Below are 17,807 nucleotides of genomic sequence, written 5' to 3'. Positions count from 1 at the left end.
GAATTTGAATTATGAGACATGATCATAAAATAATGACTCACTAACTCCTACTTTTGACTCAGTATTTCAAAAGTACTATTATAGTGGCTAATTTTCACACTCTGAATCTCATTTACTTCATGACATTTCATGTAGCATGATGGTAGAAATAAAGTACTGTGGTACAAAATTAATGACAGGTGAGTACTTACTGTCTCCCAGGCCGGTGACGTTGACCTTGCTGAGGTCCAGTGTGGGCGCCACGGCGATGTTGAATGGGCTCTTGGGAATTTGATCGCCACCGTAGGTTACAGCAACTCCAAGAGGACCCTGGTGCAGGAAGGAGAGCAGACAAATCATTATGTAGGGAAGGATGGACACAGTAAATCTTTTTGGACTTATAATATTAGAATCAACTTAGGACAGATGGTAAATCTGGCCTGTTTCTAAATGAACAAAATCTTTTCCAAAAAATTATGCCGTTTGTAAATATGTAATAAACTAGAAAATTTTTGAACCGATGGCGATCAAAAAGTATCTCCAGCTAAATTCAGTTCACCCCAAAATCCACCTACAGGTTATAGAAGCACATAATCTAAAAAAAAAAAAAAAAAAAAGTTTAGATTAGTTTAGATAGTAACAAAAATGACAATGTATTACAGCAACAACTTGTAAAAAACATGAGATATTTAAACTACTTGATGGTCTTTGAACTACTCATCAGTGATGTGCCGTTCCATTAGAAAACTTAAACAAACCTGAGCTTAAAATCCTTATAAACACATAAATATCACCAATTTCTACTTGTCTAATGTTTAACAAAACGTTGGCTTTATTGGGTTTCTCCATTTAAAATTCGCAAAGTCTTTATTTTACTATATAAAGTGCTATGAGATGACATAATCTGCAAATTGCCGCTGTATAAATGAAGCTGAATTAAGTCATTTAAAAATGTGTCAAAAACAAAGAATTTGCAATACATAGATTCTGTGAAAAACAACAAATTCTGTGTTCCTCGACCCAACTGTGCAGCCCTTAGTGACACAGCTGCAACCAACATTCATGCAACAAAAATTCAGGGACTTTTCAGCTGAATTAGTGGTTGCGTGTACATAAGAAACATAACGACAGACAGACTGCTATCAGCGCTTTTCCTAAAATGTCCAACTTTTCCTTAAACATAAGAGTAGAGGAACATAAGGATGCTGCTGTAACAGAGTGTTTGTATGAAAATGTGAGTCTAGATGCTTGATTACCTGCTGCACTGGTGTGTATTTCACAGTGTGTGTGTTGTCGTGGTTGTTGATGATTTCAAAGTCCTTGACAGCCTCTGCTTTGATCGGGCCGCTGAAGTTGCAGTCCAGGTTTGCCTTTCCGGCTCCTTTAGTGTTCACAGTGAAGTGAGTGGGTTTGTTTAATTCTACTCCTGGGAGAGAAAGAGGATTAATCACAGTTAATTTGAGTCTTAATTTGAGTTTAACTTCTATTTCTCATGTTCGAGCATTTTATAAAGGCTTTTGTTGAAAGAAGAAGAAGAACACGATGAAGAAGACAAAGGAGGAAAAGAAGAAAAAGGTTAAGAAGAAAACAAAGAAAAAGAAGAAGAAGGAGAAGAGGGAGCAGAAGGAGAAGAAGAAGGAGCAGAAAAACTAGGAGGAGGAGAAGAAGACAGAAGGAAAAGAAGACGGAGAAGGAGAAGAAGAAGGAGCAGCAGTAGAAGAAAGAGGAGAAGGAGAAGATGAAGAAGATGGAGAAGAAGACGAAAAAGGATAAGAAAAGGAGAAGAAAGCGAAGAAAAGGAGAAGGAGCAGAAGAAGATGCACTAGGAGGAGGAGGAGAACAAGAAGAAGGAGAAGAAGGAGGAGGAGGAGAAGAACAAGGAGAAGAAGCAGAAGAAAAAGAAGGAAAAGAAAAATGAGAAATAGAAGAAGAAGAATCATCTCACCACTGCGGCTCAGTCCTGGTCCCTCTGCTTTGACTTTGCTGGCGTCATGAGAAGGATCCACTTTAATCCTGATGGGCGTCATTGGAATAGCCTCAACAGCAAACACAGAAACACACATTATCAAACAGAATAAATCTCGGCCTCAGTCACATTGGGCCCTCGCTCATGATACGAACGGTAAACGACTCAGACTCACCTGGTCAGCAAACAGCACCATGATGGTGTAGCTGCCGGCTCCAGGAGGAGTGTACTTGACGGTGAATGTGTCGTTATCGTTCCTGATGATGTCAAAGTCGATGTCGGCCTCTGCAGGTCCAACCACTCCAGGGGCGCACTTGATTCCTATGCTGATATCACCTGAGGACAGAATACAGTGGTCATTAAAGCACAATTACATTTCCAGCTGCAAAGGTTGTTCGTTTTGCAAACACACTTCACATGGGAGGTGGCGTTTTTGAGTAAAGCTGGTGCTTCTGTGATTTCAATCCAGTCTGTAAACATGTTTTTGGATTTTAAATCAAGCAATTGCAAGTTCCTGTTTGCGGTAAACCAATGGATATGATGCAATATGTCTGTATTAATTTAACAGTGGGGACATTTACATTGCTACAGCAGCAAAGGAAATGGTGAAAATATTTAAATAATATCAGTAAAAATATAAAAATGTACAAAAAATAACTTCTAGTTCAGATTGTTCAAATTCCTCTGGACATGGAAATAAAAATATTACACACTGTTATGTGTAGAAATATTGATAGAAAAGCACTAATATTGCACAGATTTGTTCGTAAGTAATAAAAAATACTGAAGTTGCAAAGATTCTCGTAAATGTAGAAAAACTGACAGCGAACAGAGGTTTTAAATGTTCAAAATATTCCTAATGCACAGATGTACAGCTGACTGTCACTAGATTACTTTGATACTGAAGAAAATTTGAATTCTGTCTTTTTTTTTTTTTTTTTTTTTTTACAGTTTCCTGCTCCGACACATGGTGTCATTTTGGCGATTTTTTTGAAAAATTTAACATGTTTTTCAAACCTGCCAGTGGGTTTTGAGTTAAAGGAGTAAAAATACTTTACAGATCTCTTGTTAAAGCTACAAAGTGTTTTATTGTGTGGTTTATTGTGTGTTATGTACCTTGACCAGCCTCTGCACAGTCGACAGTGAAGTATGTTGGCTCAAAGGCCTTGAGGCCGGTCTTTGCCACTCCAGGTCCAGACACCTTCACCTTGTTTGGATGACAGCCTGCCCCGATGGTCATCTGTGGTCAAAAACACAATTATTGAAGAGACGTTTCTCTGATGATGATAAGCAAACGTTGCCTACATGAATGTGTGTTTGTGTGTAATCACCCTGAATGGACTGTCAGGGATGTTGACTCCTCCCCAGGAGACCATGACGGTGTGTTTCACAGGTTTACGTGGGGTGTAAGTACAGGTGTATGTGCCGTTGCCATTGTCCTTAACCTGGACATCCAAAGGAGTGCCTTCGCCGTCCTGCACAGAAAAGGACAATACATCAAAGTCGGAACAAATCTATCATTCTACACATGCAGTGAATTTCTGGTCAGTCCTGCAGTACCTGAGCTACAATCTTCAGAGGAGCTTTTCCTCCTTGCTTGGCATCAACTGTGAACTCTGTGGGTTTTCCAACAGCCAGTCCACTGCTCTGAAGGCCAGGACCATAAGCCTTAACCTGGTAGAAACACATTCAAGGACATCAACACAAATGTATTTCTGTTTTGCAGTTTCACATTACATAAAATCATAAACAGGAGTTTCTATACACATTTAATAACCATGTATATCACGGCAGTATTGAATTTACAGTGACTCCTGTAACTCTTAATTTATGTGCGATACAATCATTAAAACACACATGCATCTATGTCACATGCAAAAAAATACAGTTGTGCATTTTGTTTCCGTCACTGATTCATTACAGGTCTTCTGGAAACATGACAAAATCTGCTGGGTCAAAAATATACATACTTTAATTATCAGTTTAGGAAACTGTGTTAATTAAATTCTCTTAGTGGTGTGACCATCTTAACTTTCTGTGAGTGATTACGATTGACTACAGCTGCTGATTCCTCTGGGCCAATTTAAATAACGCCCATTTGATCCACTCATTAGCCACAAACGTACTTCCTCTAGAAGCAGCACCTTAAGGCTCATCTGCAGTTTGCTATTCATATGGACAAAGAAAAGGCCTTCTGGAGGAAAGCTCTGTTGTCAGACAAAACAAAAATTGAGCTATTTAAGTCCAATTTACCTTCAAGAACACCAAACCTACAATCAGGCATGGTGGTGGCAGTATCATGCTCTGTGGAACTGTTGTTTTACACAAAGTAAATGGAATAATGAAGGAAGAAGAATACCTCCACATTCTTCAAAAAACCTGAACTCATCAGCCAGAAGGTTGATCTTGGACACAGTTGGATGTTTCAACAAAACAATGACCCCAAACACATATTGGACATAGTGAAGAAATTACTAATTTAGGCTAGAATTAAAGTTTTAGACTGGTCTTCCAAAGTCCTGGCTTAAACCCATCAAGAATCTGTGGACTGTGTTGAAGAAGTCTGAGTCAGAAAGAGAACAAACTTAGTTGAACTGCACCAAATCTGTCATGAGAAGTGGTCAAAAGTACAGCCAGAAACTTGTGGATGGAAAATAAAAAGGCCTTACAGAGGTAAAAATGAACAAAAAAAAAACATTTAACTAAGTATTAGCATTGCCGTTTGTATATTTTTGACACAGACCTACAACAAATCCATAAAGGGAACCTAAATGCATTATTAGTTTTTTGTGACTGACATATCATGTTGTAGAAAATTAAGAGTTACAAGGGTCACTAGAAACTGTTGTGTCATACACGGTCTTTTCAGGTGGATGAAACTTTTGTGTCCCTGGGTGTGTGCTGACCTTGTCGGGGTAGAAGTCTTTCCCTGGTGGGTTGACGATCTCAGCCATGAAGGGCGAGTGCTGGATGTCCTCGTTGTTGCAGAGCACATGGACGGCGTACTCTCCGGACTCGGTGGGCCAGTAGCGCACGTCACAGGATCCATCGCCCTTGTCGTCACATTCAATCTTGGCCTGAGATGGACCTTCCACAGAGAAACCTGAACGAAGAAAACGCACGCAGCAATCTCAGAAGAGCTGTCAGCGAGTAAGCAAAGGTGACTCCACCAGCAGAGTTTGAAAGATTTGTTGTTTCTTACACCATTTACCAACAACAACAAACTCTAAAACAGAAAGAAATCCGTCAACTTTCTGCTGGTTCTTGAACTCAACATGTACGAGCAACCAAATCTAAGCTAATAAAGCAGGATACTTAATCAAAATCACTTTAAAAAAAATAGAGAATATATCCCCTTTGTGCCCCACAAGTCGTGTCCTTTTCCACAGTGTAAGCTGATCCATTTCAATCCCACAGTGTTAGGAATAGCATCTTCCAAGCATGATATCCCGATTTTCCTAACTGGAATTCTGAATGGATGGCTGGTTTTAATCCTTTGGGAATCAAGAGGAAGAAAGACCTGACTGCCTCTACAGGCAGCCAAAAAAGGGACCGCAACTGGTCACTGCTCACGCCCGTCCTAGATTTCTGTCCTCTGATTGGTTCCTTTGTCTCGACCTACAGCTTTTTATTTAAAGTGATTTTAAGTGCAGCAACAGTGTTTTAACTGCTAATACAAGATGACTACAAAGTCTGTTGCCTTACATGTAGTAGCATCAGTTAGTATTGTTCTGGTGGCTGGTAATGAGTTTCAGAGATTTTTTTTTCTCCTTGCAATTTTTTTTTTTTTTTGGTGGTTCTGTCTCATTTAAAAATTTGCCAAAAACAAATTGTTTGCAGGAACTAGATTCTATGTTTTAAAAAAATTCCAATTACATTTGCGCATCTGTGAAGCCATTCGTGATTCAGCTGCATTCAACAGCCACGTGACAAAAATTCTAGGACTTTTTGGTTGAACTGCAGGCTGTGTTTCCAGTATGAATTCAATTCAATTTTTTTTTTTCAATTTAATTTTATTTATATAGCGCCAATTACAGTCAAATTGTCTCGAGACGCTTTACAGAACCCATATGCCTGAGCAAAAGCTATGAAAACAAAAAATGTAGGAAGTAAAATATTTATAGCATGTAGAGTCACCATTTTTATTGTCACTATTGATAACATGGGTGGGCATTTGGAAAAAAGTTGTACACACTACCGTTCAAAAGTTTGGGGTCATCCAGGCAATTTCATGTTTTCCATGAAAACTCAAACTTTTATTCATGTGCTAACATAACTGCACAAGGGTTTTCTAATCATCAATTAGCCTTTCAACACCATTAGCTAACACAATGTAGCATTAGAACACAGGAGTGATGGTTGCTGGAAATGTTCCTCTGTACCTCTATGGAGATATTCCACTAAAAATCAGCTGTTTCCAGCTAGAATAGTCATTTACCACATTAACAATGTCTAGACTGGATTTATCATTCATTTAATGTTATCTTCATTGAAAAAAAAATGTTTTTCTTCCTAAAATAAGGTCGTTTCTAGGGGATACCAAACTTTTGAACGGTAGTGTATCAATTCCATTTTTTTTAATTTTTGTAAAAGAAATTACATTCTTCTTGTTTCTCTTTTATTCACGATTTATGGCATTCTAATTTTTATAATTTTATTATACAGCACGAATTACATTATTGAGTGCTCTCTCCTTCTAGTCACAATTGTGCCATTTGTGTAGAGATGCAGGACCTTAAATTGTAATAAATTGCAGAGAAACTGCTTTTAATTCAGAGGGTAAACCTTACAACAACAGACTGTCAGAATTCTTTTACTTTTTCTAGTCACTCTGGTTTTCTTACCCAGTGTACCGACGTTGTCTCCAACAGCCTCCACCACAAAGTCAGCAGATTTGCCAACGACGCCTCCCTCCAGGCCCGGACCCCAGGCCCTCACCTTCTGCTGGCCGGCCTCAGCACCGATCTTGACCTCAATGGGACTAAACGGAACAAAAAGGTGATCAGTGACGATGGCGAATCAGTGCGGTTCAGTGATAGTATTTGTTTTTGTGTGTCTTTGTGACTACCTGCGGGGGATGTGCTGTCCTCCCCAGGTGATGGTGATGCTGTATGTCCCAGGTGTGGTGGGGTAATACTCAAATCCATACACGCCGTCTCCGAGGTCTTTCCTTTTGCATGGCTCCTCCAGACCCTCTGTAAGCAGTCAAACACATCAGGATCACTTGTTTGAAACCTACATTAACAGATTTTCTTTCTTTTTTTACTCGTAGCACAACACAAGTTTAAACACACTATCATTTTTATTAAGCAGGGTTTTATCTGCCATAAAAACAAGTGCAGGGCCTTAAGCCAAATGAGCATAAAAAAGGAATTTATGCGACATAAATCTAAGAACTCTGATGAGAACTTCACATGCTGATGAGAAAAAAAAATGGAGAGGTGTCTTGACTTCAGACGGAAACTTTAGCTGGCATGTGTTTGGATGAATGTCTGCCTGAACATCTCTGAGTTGCTTGAAACTTTATTTTTTTTAAATCATGAGCTATAGATATTTGAACTTTTGGAGATTTTGTTTAACACAAAAAGCCTGATCATGAGTATACACTACTGTGGGGTCACCAAAATAATTCACAAAGAAATTACACAAACCTACATGATAAGTCTCCTAAAAAAAACAAAAAACAATGTCTACGCATACAAAGTGGGGTTCAAAAGATAAAAAATATGCTCATATAAATTTTTAAAAAGTTATATTTGGAGAATCAAACTGTAATCTACTTGGAATGACTGTCTAGCAATATATTTTGTTGTGCTACAACTTGTCACACCTGTTCAATCAGTTATGAAAGTGCAATGAAAATAACTTTTTTCCCGTTTTTATGACCAAGTATTACACATCATAAAGTATTCTATATGTTTTGCACTATTGTGACATGCAGCTAGATATAGTTCAGAAAATATCGCTAGTTGACTTGTATATTAACAATTTTTTGTTCATATATGACTTTTCATGGTGCTAAATTTTTTTTTTAGATTTTAGCTCCCCGATAAAAGGAGATTATTTCATCTACTTGTCCAATATTACAGATTCTTAATCAATGACATAATGAGAAATAACTGAACATTTCCGGCTTTTATCTTCAATAGTACTTGAAATATTGTTGTTTAAACAGCTTTAAAGTTTAATGTACTAAAAAGGCGCTGAAAGTAAGTTGACGGGCAATCAAAAAAAAAAAAACACAACAAATAAAAATTCACAAACATATTCATAAATATCCCTAATTTATGCTATAAAATTTCAGGAAAATCAAAGACGGTTGAGCATAAATTGCGTAAAAATGGAATGATTTAAAATGCTGCTTTTGTTTTTCAGGTTTTAAATGGGTTGGAACCACTTTAACAGAACTCCTGACATTTACACTCTGATTTGAGGACTGAAGATGCTCTTGGATGTTCTTTAGAGTCGCTGCTGAAGACCGAAACCTCTCACTGGCATTCGATTCAAGCAGCTCGACATCCTGACTCCATCTCTCATTGGGTTGTATGTTTTCAATCTCATTATTTTACTGCCTTTTATTTAGATTTGTCCTCTGGTTGCTGCGGTTTATTGTGTTTTATGGCCTGCTATTCTAGTTGTACAGCGCTGTGGTTCAACTCTTATAAATAAATTTGACTTTGACTAACATATTCATTAAATGGGTTCATAGTCTTAGCCTCGAGTGATGTTAAAATCCAAACAGTCATTCATAGAGGAACTCACTGGGGCCCTTGATGGAGACTTTGAGCTCTCCGGTGCCGGCGCCTTTGGTGTAAACCTTGAAGTCTGCCGTCTCCTTCACCCTCAGGCCCTTCGGCTGCAGACCGCGACCCTTCGCTCTGCAGAGGCTGGGGTTGCACGCTGTGGACGGAGAAACACAACAACAAAGTCAGAGAGGAAGAAGCAGCAAACCGAACGTTGTGATTCCAACGCTATGACCACATGCAAGCCGAGCGGTGGTTTCAGTGGGGAGAAGAGGAATGAGGTGTGGGGTGAATGATGTGACACTGAAACAATTTCCATCCAAATATTACATCCAGATCGCTCGGGGGGCCGCTGGGAAGCTTTCTGGGATGTTTTTAACCGTCGACTTTCTCCTTCCTCGTAGCTCACGTACTCCTACAGAGCCTCACATCTGCATATCTGATCCAGCAGAGTGAATTTATAGTAAAAGAAGGAAGCCATTATCCCTATCTGTATCCGTCATATCGCCTCATTCAGAGTGTAGAGAAGAGGAGCTGCTGAGTTGAACGTCCTCCAGGAACAGAAACTAGTGGTTTTATATTTTGTTATGTTAAAATCTATTTTGATGTTTGGCCCAGCTGCTCCTTAGCGTAGCACTTAGCTGTATGTCTACCTTATTTTCATGTTTACCTTAACTATATGTCTACTTTAGTTTTATTTCCTTTATTGTAGTTCATTATAATACAATAAAGTGTTTCTTTTACATACACTAATGTTCAAAAGTTTGGGGTCACCCACACAATTTCATGTTTTCCATGAAAACTCATACTTTTATCCATGTGCTAACATAACTGCACAAGGGTTTTCTAATCATCAATTAGCCTTTCAGCACCATTAGCTAACACAATGTAGCATTAGAACACAGGAGTGATGGTTGCTGGAAATGTTCCTCTGTACCTCTATGGAGATATTCCATTAAAAACCAGCTGTTTCCAGCTACAATAGTCATTTACCACATTAACAATGTCTACACTGGATTTATCATTCATTTAATGTTATCTTCATTGAGAAGAAACCGCTTTTCTTTCAAAAATAAGGACATTTCTAAGTGACTCCAAACTTTTAAAAGGTAGTGTGTATATTTTTGTTTATAAAAATCTCACGCTACAAACCGAGACCTGTGAAACTGTTTCGTTTTGGTTAGAATAACAATTAAAATTGAGTCTGAGTCTTTGCAGAACTCGTACAACCACAACAGCATTCAAAATAAAGACACCAATAACATTAATCTACCAGAAAGGGGATATGTATTAATTCATAGGTTATCTTTGTTTTGAGACAGAGCAAAACTTAACACAAATACACCTAATGCCATTCATTTATAGATACATGTGACCTTTACATAATTAAAGCTGAGGTGTATCCACTAGATAGACTACAGCATCGGTAGTTCAAATTTTTTTTTAACTTCATTATTGAAGGCAGTTTATCACAATATATAGCACACTTTCTAATGAAGCATTTTTTATGAAGATGTTATAGATTAAAACCGGCTGATATTCTGAAAACTGTGATTGACTAATTAGATAGTTTGACTTTTAAGTCTAGAAAAAGCCAAAGCTGCGCTGAGATACTATTACTTAGCAACCTTTAAAATGCAGCCTTGATGAGTGTTTTCAAACCTACATTTTATCATTCACCCTATAACTGCCACACTGTTAAACAGTTAAGTATTGTGAATGTTTTTTGTTTTACAACAAGGCACCTCAACATGTTTTCTTATCAACCGGCCTATTTATAATCTATGACACAACTGAAATCATTTATTGACAAATAAGACAATCATTAGTTTCAAGCTTTAAAAAAAACGTGTTATTAGGAAGCCCTCTGTAGTTTTACTACAAGACATCTGGACACATAAATGTAATTTTAATGTCAAGTTATCTCTCAGAGAGGCAAAATCTGATTGCAATCCTTCGAAATCTGTTATTTTAATCTCTAAAATACAGTAATCATTATTCAAACAGCTATATTGAAAGCATGACATGAAGATCAGCTCTTCGTAAACAGAGTCCATGTGCAAATTTATGACTACAAGTGAACCAGAAGAAATGAGTCCAGTTTCCTGTTCAAACAGACAATGAAGCCTAATGGTGGTTTTCTTCCATCTAAATGGGAGAATAATGTGTTTGTGACTTTTTTAGTGGAGAATTTCCTCATGAATGTGTTGAAAACTCCTAAAAAGGAGACCAAGGACTGCGGATGCTTGAGTCATTTTGAGTTTAGAGCTTTACAGGCAGCTCACACACACAGAAACACACAACACACACACACAAAGTGCATCTGCAGAGGGGAAATTAGTCACCAGTGAAGACGTGCAATTCCACAAAAACACCCATAGAAAGTAAAGCAGTATGATACGTATAGCGCATGGTCACAAGGCCAGGGCTGAATCTGTGCTACAAATTATGTTTAATAATTAACTCTTTATACCCAAACCTGCTGGCATGTTAAAAAGGCATGTTGTATTTAATAATCTGTCAAAACGGCACCATTAATCAGAGCCAGAAACTTTAAAAACAGAAACGTTGGCTTAATTTTTCATCTATACAAAAGATTTATGCTGATTTATTGGTAAAATTATTCAAATTTAAGCCTCAAATCATGCCGATTCATCAAAATCATTTTATTCTACATGCCTTGTTTCAAAATTCACGAAATAATAAGCCATTTGCAATAACCACATTCAGTAAAGAAATTAAATTCTGTGCTTTTTCGGGGCTACCAGAAACGTATTAGTGACTCAGCTACGAGCAACAGTCACATGACAAAAATTCAGGAACGTCTCAGTTGAACTGCAGGCTGTGTTTACACAGAGCTGATAGGAGACAAGTATAGAAACCAGCTAAAAATATTACCAGCTGTAGAGTCTCCAATTTATTCTTTCTGAATATTGGTAATACCTGTGAACACTTGGAAAACATGTTGCACGTGTTGATTCTATTTATTTATTTATCTGTAAAATAACTAACCAAAGAAATTCAACTTTCACTTTTCTTTTTTCATGATTTATAGCATTAAAACTGTGTCATACTTTACAAAAGACCTTTTTCAGTTCTCTCTTCTTCTACTCATGGTTGTTTCAGACTTTATATTGCAGTGAAAAATGAGCCAAAATTAAGTAGTAATAATGTGTCAGGGGCAAGAAAAACACCCAGAAAGTGTTCCTTGTAATTCAGAGAGTTAATGTTGTGTGCTGTGTCCTTTTCATCTCTGACTAAACTTAGTTGTTTGTTTCTTCTGGATTCATTCAGTTCAGTTTCTTTGCTTTTTGTGGTTTTACATAGAATTTTTGGTATTAACTCCATTTCCTCCTCATTCATATTAATCCATAAATGAAAAGGAAGCAACTAAATGACAGAGAAGTGAAGGGAAAACCAACAATAAAGAGTCAGTTGTTTTGTTTAGCGTTGCAATGTGGACTTCTGGCTGCTTTATTTGACTTTTTCTCTCTCCTGACCTGCCGAAACAGCACTTAGCCTCTGTTCCAGGAGCTTTTGATTTACAGATTCAGCTCTGCACGACCCTCAACCACTCACACATGCAGTCGTTAACACAAACACAAAGCGGGTACCCAAGAGAGATCCAAGGAAACAGGAAATGACAGCAGAAGGAAGAGGCAACTCCAAAGAGAGGACAGATACCACCAGGTCTCTATCGAAGAGAAGAAAGGGATGAGAGCAGCAGCAGGAAAAGACAGCTCACAATTAGACACAAGAGAGGAACTAAAACAGCAGATTTAGCAAATATTTAAATATACTGTTGTCAATGTGGCCAATTTGGACTTTCACGGATTGAATTTTCCAGTGAGAGTGCAGCAGGTGATTGAACCTGTAACTCCTACCTTCTCCAACGTTGACTGTGAAGGGACTCTTGCTGATCTGACCACCAGCGAAGGTGACGTAGACGATGTGTTGACCCTCCTGTGTGGGTTTGTAGGTGCACCGGTAGCTGCTGTTGCCTTTATCCTCGATGGTGCACGGCACTGTGTTCTTCTTGCCGGTTGGGTCCATGATCACCACCTCCACCTCGCCAACGCCGGCACCTGAGACAAACAAATCATTAAAACCGCAAGACAAAACACATCAAAGCTCGCTCATGTGGATGATACGTTACCTGCTGTGTAGACGTCGAAGTAGGTGGCTTTGTTGGCGATGTTTCCTGACGGCTCCAGGCCTGGTCCCTGGGCCGTGGCCTTGCTGGAGTCTCCCTGAGCCATGCCGATCTCCACCTCGAAGGGGCTCTTAGAGATGTGCTGCCCTGCAAACAGCACAGTCACCTACAAAACAGAAAGGAGAGAGTGAAAAACAACATTTGGAGCCCTCTGGTTACCCTTAAAAGACATCTGCAGGTCTTCAAAATGCATCAAAGTCAGCTTCTTCAAAGTCCTGCAATGGTATTCAAGTCCTCAATTCATAGTCACAAATTAGCAAATATTTTCTCTAGTTCCAGGTATTGTGTTAGTTTCAAAATGTTATGTCTTGAGCTAAAAGCAAGATCTTTGTGACAGTGGATTGTGCTGCAGTAGACATTTCCATCCTGGTGGTAAAAAGATCTTAAAAAGTCTTGGCGATCCCCCTGCAGTCACTCATTAAAAATAACTATCTCATTGTTTATCCACAAACACCTTCTCAAAATAAGATCTTTCCTACTTCACCATGATGTCAGTTAATGTTTGCCCTTCTTTGGTGAAAAGCAACTTTATCACCTTATTAATACGTCCACAGGGAGTGTTTTCATATGTTAGAAGACACATCATGTCATCTAAATAACCACGTTAGAGCAGCAGTGTAAAAATCACCGCCTCAAAAACACAGATTTAGCCTTCTAGGGTTTCAGAAACAACGCTTCTGAGGAACTGATGCTGGCATCATGAGCCTCTGATTTATAAATTAAGTATTTGGAACTGTACTGAAGTATGGAGTCTCCAATAATAACTAGAGACTAGCCTGTGCCAGCTGACTGGTCCGTCGCTAACTGAATGTGTTACCGTACAGTTAAAATGCAGTAAATCTATTTTTCTAGCCATTCAAATAATCCAATATATTTTTAAGATTACTATTTTTCCCCACACGCCTTTAATTCCCTGACTCTGACATCCAGCTGGGGTGGAAGAATTATACAGATTCCTTTACCTCTTGAGCAGGTTTAGTGAATTTCCACCTGAAAAAACATCCTAAAATTAAATTAACAGCTCTGCAGCTGCAAACCAAACTGGGCCGCTTTGGGCTCTAAGGATCAGAAGGATTTTAAAAGTCTTCTTGTCCTCGTCATGAGGCTAGAGGGAGTTTTAAAAAAATGCAGTTTTTACTTACACAATTAGGCAAACAGCCTTGAAGCAATGAGTCCGTGACACTTGAATATGTTTTTAAAATGATCAGCTGAAGCTCTACTAAATTGGAAATTAAGCTCAACAAAAATGCTACCTCCACTGGTAGTGTGGCATTCAGGAGGTTAAATAACTTAAGATTTATGTAGAAAACAGGTTGAAATACTGCTGAAACACTGAGAAAGATGTTTTTTTAGAAGAAAAGTCGAGTAAATACAACTTTCGGGATTCAGTTCTTTTTGGCTATAGAGTGCATCAAGTGGTTTTTATTTTAGAAACTAATCTGCATCTTGGACCTCCAGCTGTCAAAATGGGAATACTCAAATATCTCAAAATTGTACTTGGGTAAATATAAATGTTTATCACCAACTTTAAGCACAATTCTGCATGGCCCCTTAATATCTTTTGCATTCACCATGTCCTTAACTTACCTTGTGCATGCCTGTAACTTTAGGGATGTAGAAGACAGAGTAGGTGCGGTTCTTGTCGTTGTTGGCCGTCACTTTAGCCTGGAAGAAATTTGGAAAAAGTTAGCAAAACAATGAAAGTTACAACACAGTAACTCAGAAAGACTGAACAGTTCAAAAGTCGGCAAACCTCCTCTCTGTGTCCTGCAGGATCCTCCACGTAAACCAGCACCTCTCCCATTCCTGCACTGATGGTCTCCACGGTGAACACAGCCTTCTTCATCACAACATTACCGACAGGCTCAACACCTTCAGGGAGCAGAGTTAGACGATTTCATGTAAGCAAATTACAGTTTCTGGGTCTGGAAACGTGTTGAAGCATAGCTGCAGATGTGTGTTTGTACCTGGTCCGTAGGCTCGGGCCTTCTTGGGGTTGAGTTTGGGTCGGAGAGGAGCGCCGGGCTTCAGTTTGGCCTTGGGGAACTGGGACAGGTAGGTCATGACTGAATGTTCGTCCACGTTGGGGTCAACGATCTCTTCGGGGGTTATCACCTGGGAGACAAGAACAAAAATGTTTTTCGAATGCGAGGACAGTTTTATTCCCCTTACTTAGCATATTTGCCGCTAACAGAGAAGAGAGACTACAGCTGTGCAGCCAGGAGCAGGGCTTGATTAGTTGCCGTGGAGACTATTACCCACAATAATCAACTGAGTCATGTTGTGATTTGGAGATCTAAACCACAACACCAACCTCCACCTCAGTTTAGAAAGTACCTGAGACAGACTGTCGTGCAAACCGGCAGGCAGCCACTCATACAGACATGCTCGCCGTTTGATTTTACAAACCCACAGAGGCAGCAGGGGGACGGACAAAGCCAGTTTCTTAGCAGAAGCAGACCTAAAGGCGGAAACAGCAGCGACCACAGAGAACAACTGCCAGCACGCTATGTTGTGCCAACCATGCCAACAGAACGCTGTCAGACAGGCAACAGAACCCCACAGCCAAACATACAGTGAAAGCAAAACTGAATCTGGTGAATTCAGATCAAAATTTCCCCATTAGAGGCTGAACATTTCATTCTGTTTAAAAGTAAAAAAGGAGAAAATGTGGGAGTTAAGATTCTCTCAAGGACTCAGCTCCACTATATAACTATCAATTTTGATATTCAGGTCATTATTCAACTAAAAAAATGCAGCGGTTAAGGCTCTGGGCTACTGATCAGAAGGTCGGCCAGCTGCCAGTGTTGGGCCCTTGAACCTTTAACCCTGTATGCTCCAGGTTCCTAACAAGCTTCCACATGTAAAAAAGACAATTTCTCCTTATAGGATCAATAAATACACTAAAAATGTAGAAATTAAACATCCTCTGGGCTTATTTTACACGTCAAATATTCTGTTTTGGGGTACTTTTAGGGTTGAACAACCATTTTACACCATTTTCTAACCGATGGATGGATGGACTGATGGATTATTAATCAAAACAACTGCCTCTAGTGTCAAAGATGGAAAAATCTGTCATTTTTCTTTATTTCTCTACATTTCTAACAAATTCCATGAAAACAACCAAATGAAAACCCTGCCTCGAGCATCAAATATGTAATAATCAACAGGTGGACTATTTCCACATGTTGGATTAATATTTTCTGAAAGCTAAGGATTTTCACCTGCAGGAATTATTTGCATAGGGGCAAAGATTAAGCAGTAGTGGCCGAGTGGGTTTAGTCCCCAGCAGGTCTGGATAAACATGTGGAGGTATGAGGTATACTCTACTTTAGGGGTGTCAAGCTCATTTTAGTTCAGGGGCCACATTCAGACACAATTTGATCTCAAGAGACCAGTAAAATCACAGCATAATAACCCATAAATAACAACAACTCTAAATGTTTCCCTTTGGTTCAGTGCAAAAAAGTACATTCTGAAAATGTTTACGTTTAATGAACAACCTGAAATTTCTTAAGAAAAATAATTGCAATTTCAACAACATTATGCTTCAGTTTATCATTTAGACATTACAACTTACAGATCACAGAGTGTCTATAAAAGCACAAAACATTTAGTCTCAGGTACCTGGAACTGAACAATATAGTATTTTACTTTATGATCAAAACAATTTTTGAAGATTTAGACATTATTTTAAATTTACACTCATTTACACATCTGTGTAGTAATCCTGATCACCACACTGTACAATGGGAACTATAAAGAAAGAAGGTTCAGTCGTCCCCGTGTCTTGCAAATGTACTAAATTTATATATAAATATGTATATAAAGGCACGAAAGTCGTGGCAGTACAGTAGACAAATTTAATATAAAACAGTCACTTTTACTGAAAAATTGCACTTCATGTCAAAAGTTGTTCCGCGGGCCGGATTGGACCCCCTACAGCATGACATTTTAATTTAATTTTGATTAATGTTGAGAGCTCTCAAAGAAAATCTATTTATCAGAGACAGAAATTTGTGTATGTTTGACACCCCTGCTCGACTTTGTCGTCTATTTAACTATAAATGGGACCAAAAATACAAAATAAACAACAATCCGTATTGAAGGAGAATTTAAACAAGCAATAAAGACCATAAACTCATTAGGAAAACATTTATCAAGGTAAGAAATCAACTAAGAAGTAGGGTAATTTTATCAGATTTCTACACAATGACTCCTTTCTGCAATCAGAGGTGTCGCCCCCTGCTGGCTGTTAGAAAGAGTGCAGGTTCTGCTTCAGTTGTCAGTTCCAGAGGCTACATCCATCTTTTATATGCAGTATAAGACCAAGTTCTTCTTATAAATTCAAATTAACTTGAGAAAGAATGTGTGATTTCTGTTTTTTTCTTATTGGTGCGATGTAAGTGGAATGTTTGTTTTACCTGTGGGATACCCAGCCAGTCGTCGGCTTGCTGCATGGCCTCACGAGCATTGTCCACTGGTTTGGTTTGATCCCACTGATCCCAGTCAGGACACAAACCTGCACCAAAGAGAAGAGGTTAGCTGGGTTTACTACAGGAAAGAGTGGGGCAGTAATTCACCATTCATGACAAAATAGCATTTTAATATAATTACTATGCAGAGTTCTATTTTGAAAATTTAAAATGTAATAAAAGGTGTTTTTGTTATTAGAGATACACACACAGAAATAATCCTAAGAGGTTCATAATCTGCTGGTGGGTTTGAAAGGTTTTTTTAATTGAAAATTGCTAAATGAAACCATTTATTAGAGATACAAAACAATAAAAACAGGATTAAATTATTGGAATCTTAACTTTCCAACAGTCCTTGAACTAATCATGACTGGTTTTTGGTTTCATCTGGAAAAACTTAACCTTAAAACCAGGATATTTAATCAAAA

The 17,807-nt window shown here is 38.5% G+C and overlaps 1 protein-coding gene across 3 annotated transcripts in view; it reads right to left on the bottom strand.

Moving 5' to 3' along the window:
* flna (filamin A, alpha (actin binding protein 280)) overlaps positions 1–17,807 on the bottom strand; it is an 80,682-nt gene that overhangs the window by 25,257 nt on the left and 37,618 nt on the right. For all 3 annotated transcript variants that reach the window (XM_055012607.1, XM_023265160.3, XM_023265159.3), the window contains exons 4-20: positions 17,329–17,426; positions 14,869–15,016; positions 14,655–14,773; positions 14,489–14,566; positions 12,845–13,007; positions 12,573–12,773; positions 8,708–8,845; positions 7,014–7,140; positions 6,790–6,926; positions 4,852–5,048; positions 3,506–3,619; positions 3,277–3,420; positions 3,062–3,185; positions 2,121–2,281; positions 1,925–2,015; positions 1,236–1,405; positions 192–309 (exon numbers count right to left, since the gene is read on the bottom strand). In XM_055012607.1, the coding sequence (XP_054868582.1) occupies positions 192–309; positions 1,236–1,405; positions 1,925–2,015; positions 2,121–2,281; positions 3,062–3,185; positions 3,277–3,420; positions 3,506–3,619; positions 4,852–5,048; positions 6,790–6,926; positions 7,014–7,140; positions 8,708–8,845; positions 12,573–12,773; positions 12,845–13,007; positions 14,489–14,566; positions 14,655–14,773; positions 14,869–15,016; positions 17,329–17,426 (2,328 nt within the window). The remainder of the gene's footprint in view (positions 1–191; positions 310–1,235; positions 1,406–1,924; positions 2,016–2,120; positions 2,282–3,061; positions 3,186–3,276; positions 3,421–3,505; positions 3,620–4,851; positions 5,049–6,789; positions 6,927–7,013; positions 7,141–8,707; positions 8,846–12,572; positions 12,774–12,844; positions 13,008–14,488; positions 14,567–14,654; positions 14,774–14,868; positions 15,017–17,328; positions 17,427–17,807) is intronic.

Source organism: Amphiprion ocellaris, chromosome 8 (assembly GCF_022539595.1).
Source record: "Amphiprion ocellaris isolate individual 3 ecotype Okinawa chromosome 8, ASM2253959v1, whole genome shotgun sequence".
Taxonomy (NCBI): Eukaryota; Metazoa; Chordata; class Actinopteri; family Pomacentridae; genus Amphiprion; species Amphiprion ocellaris.
This window is presented reverse-complemented; position numbering and strand designations above follow the sequence as displayed.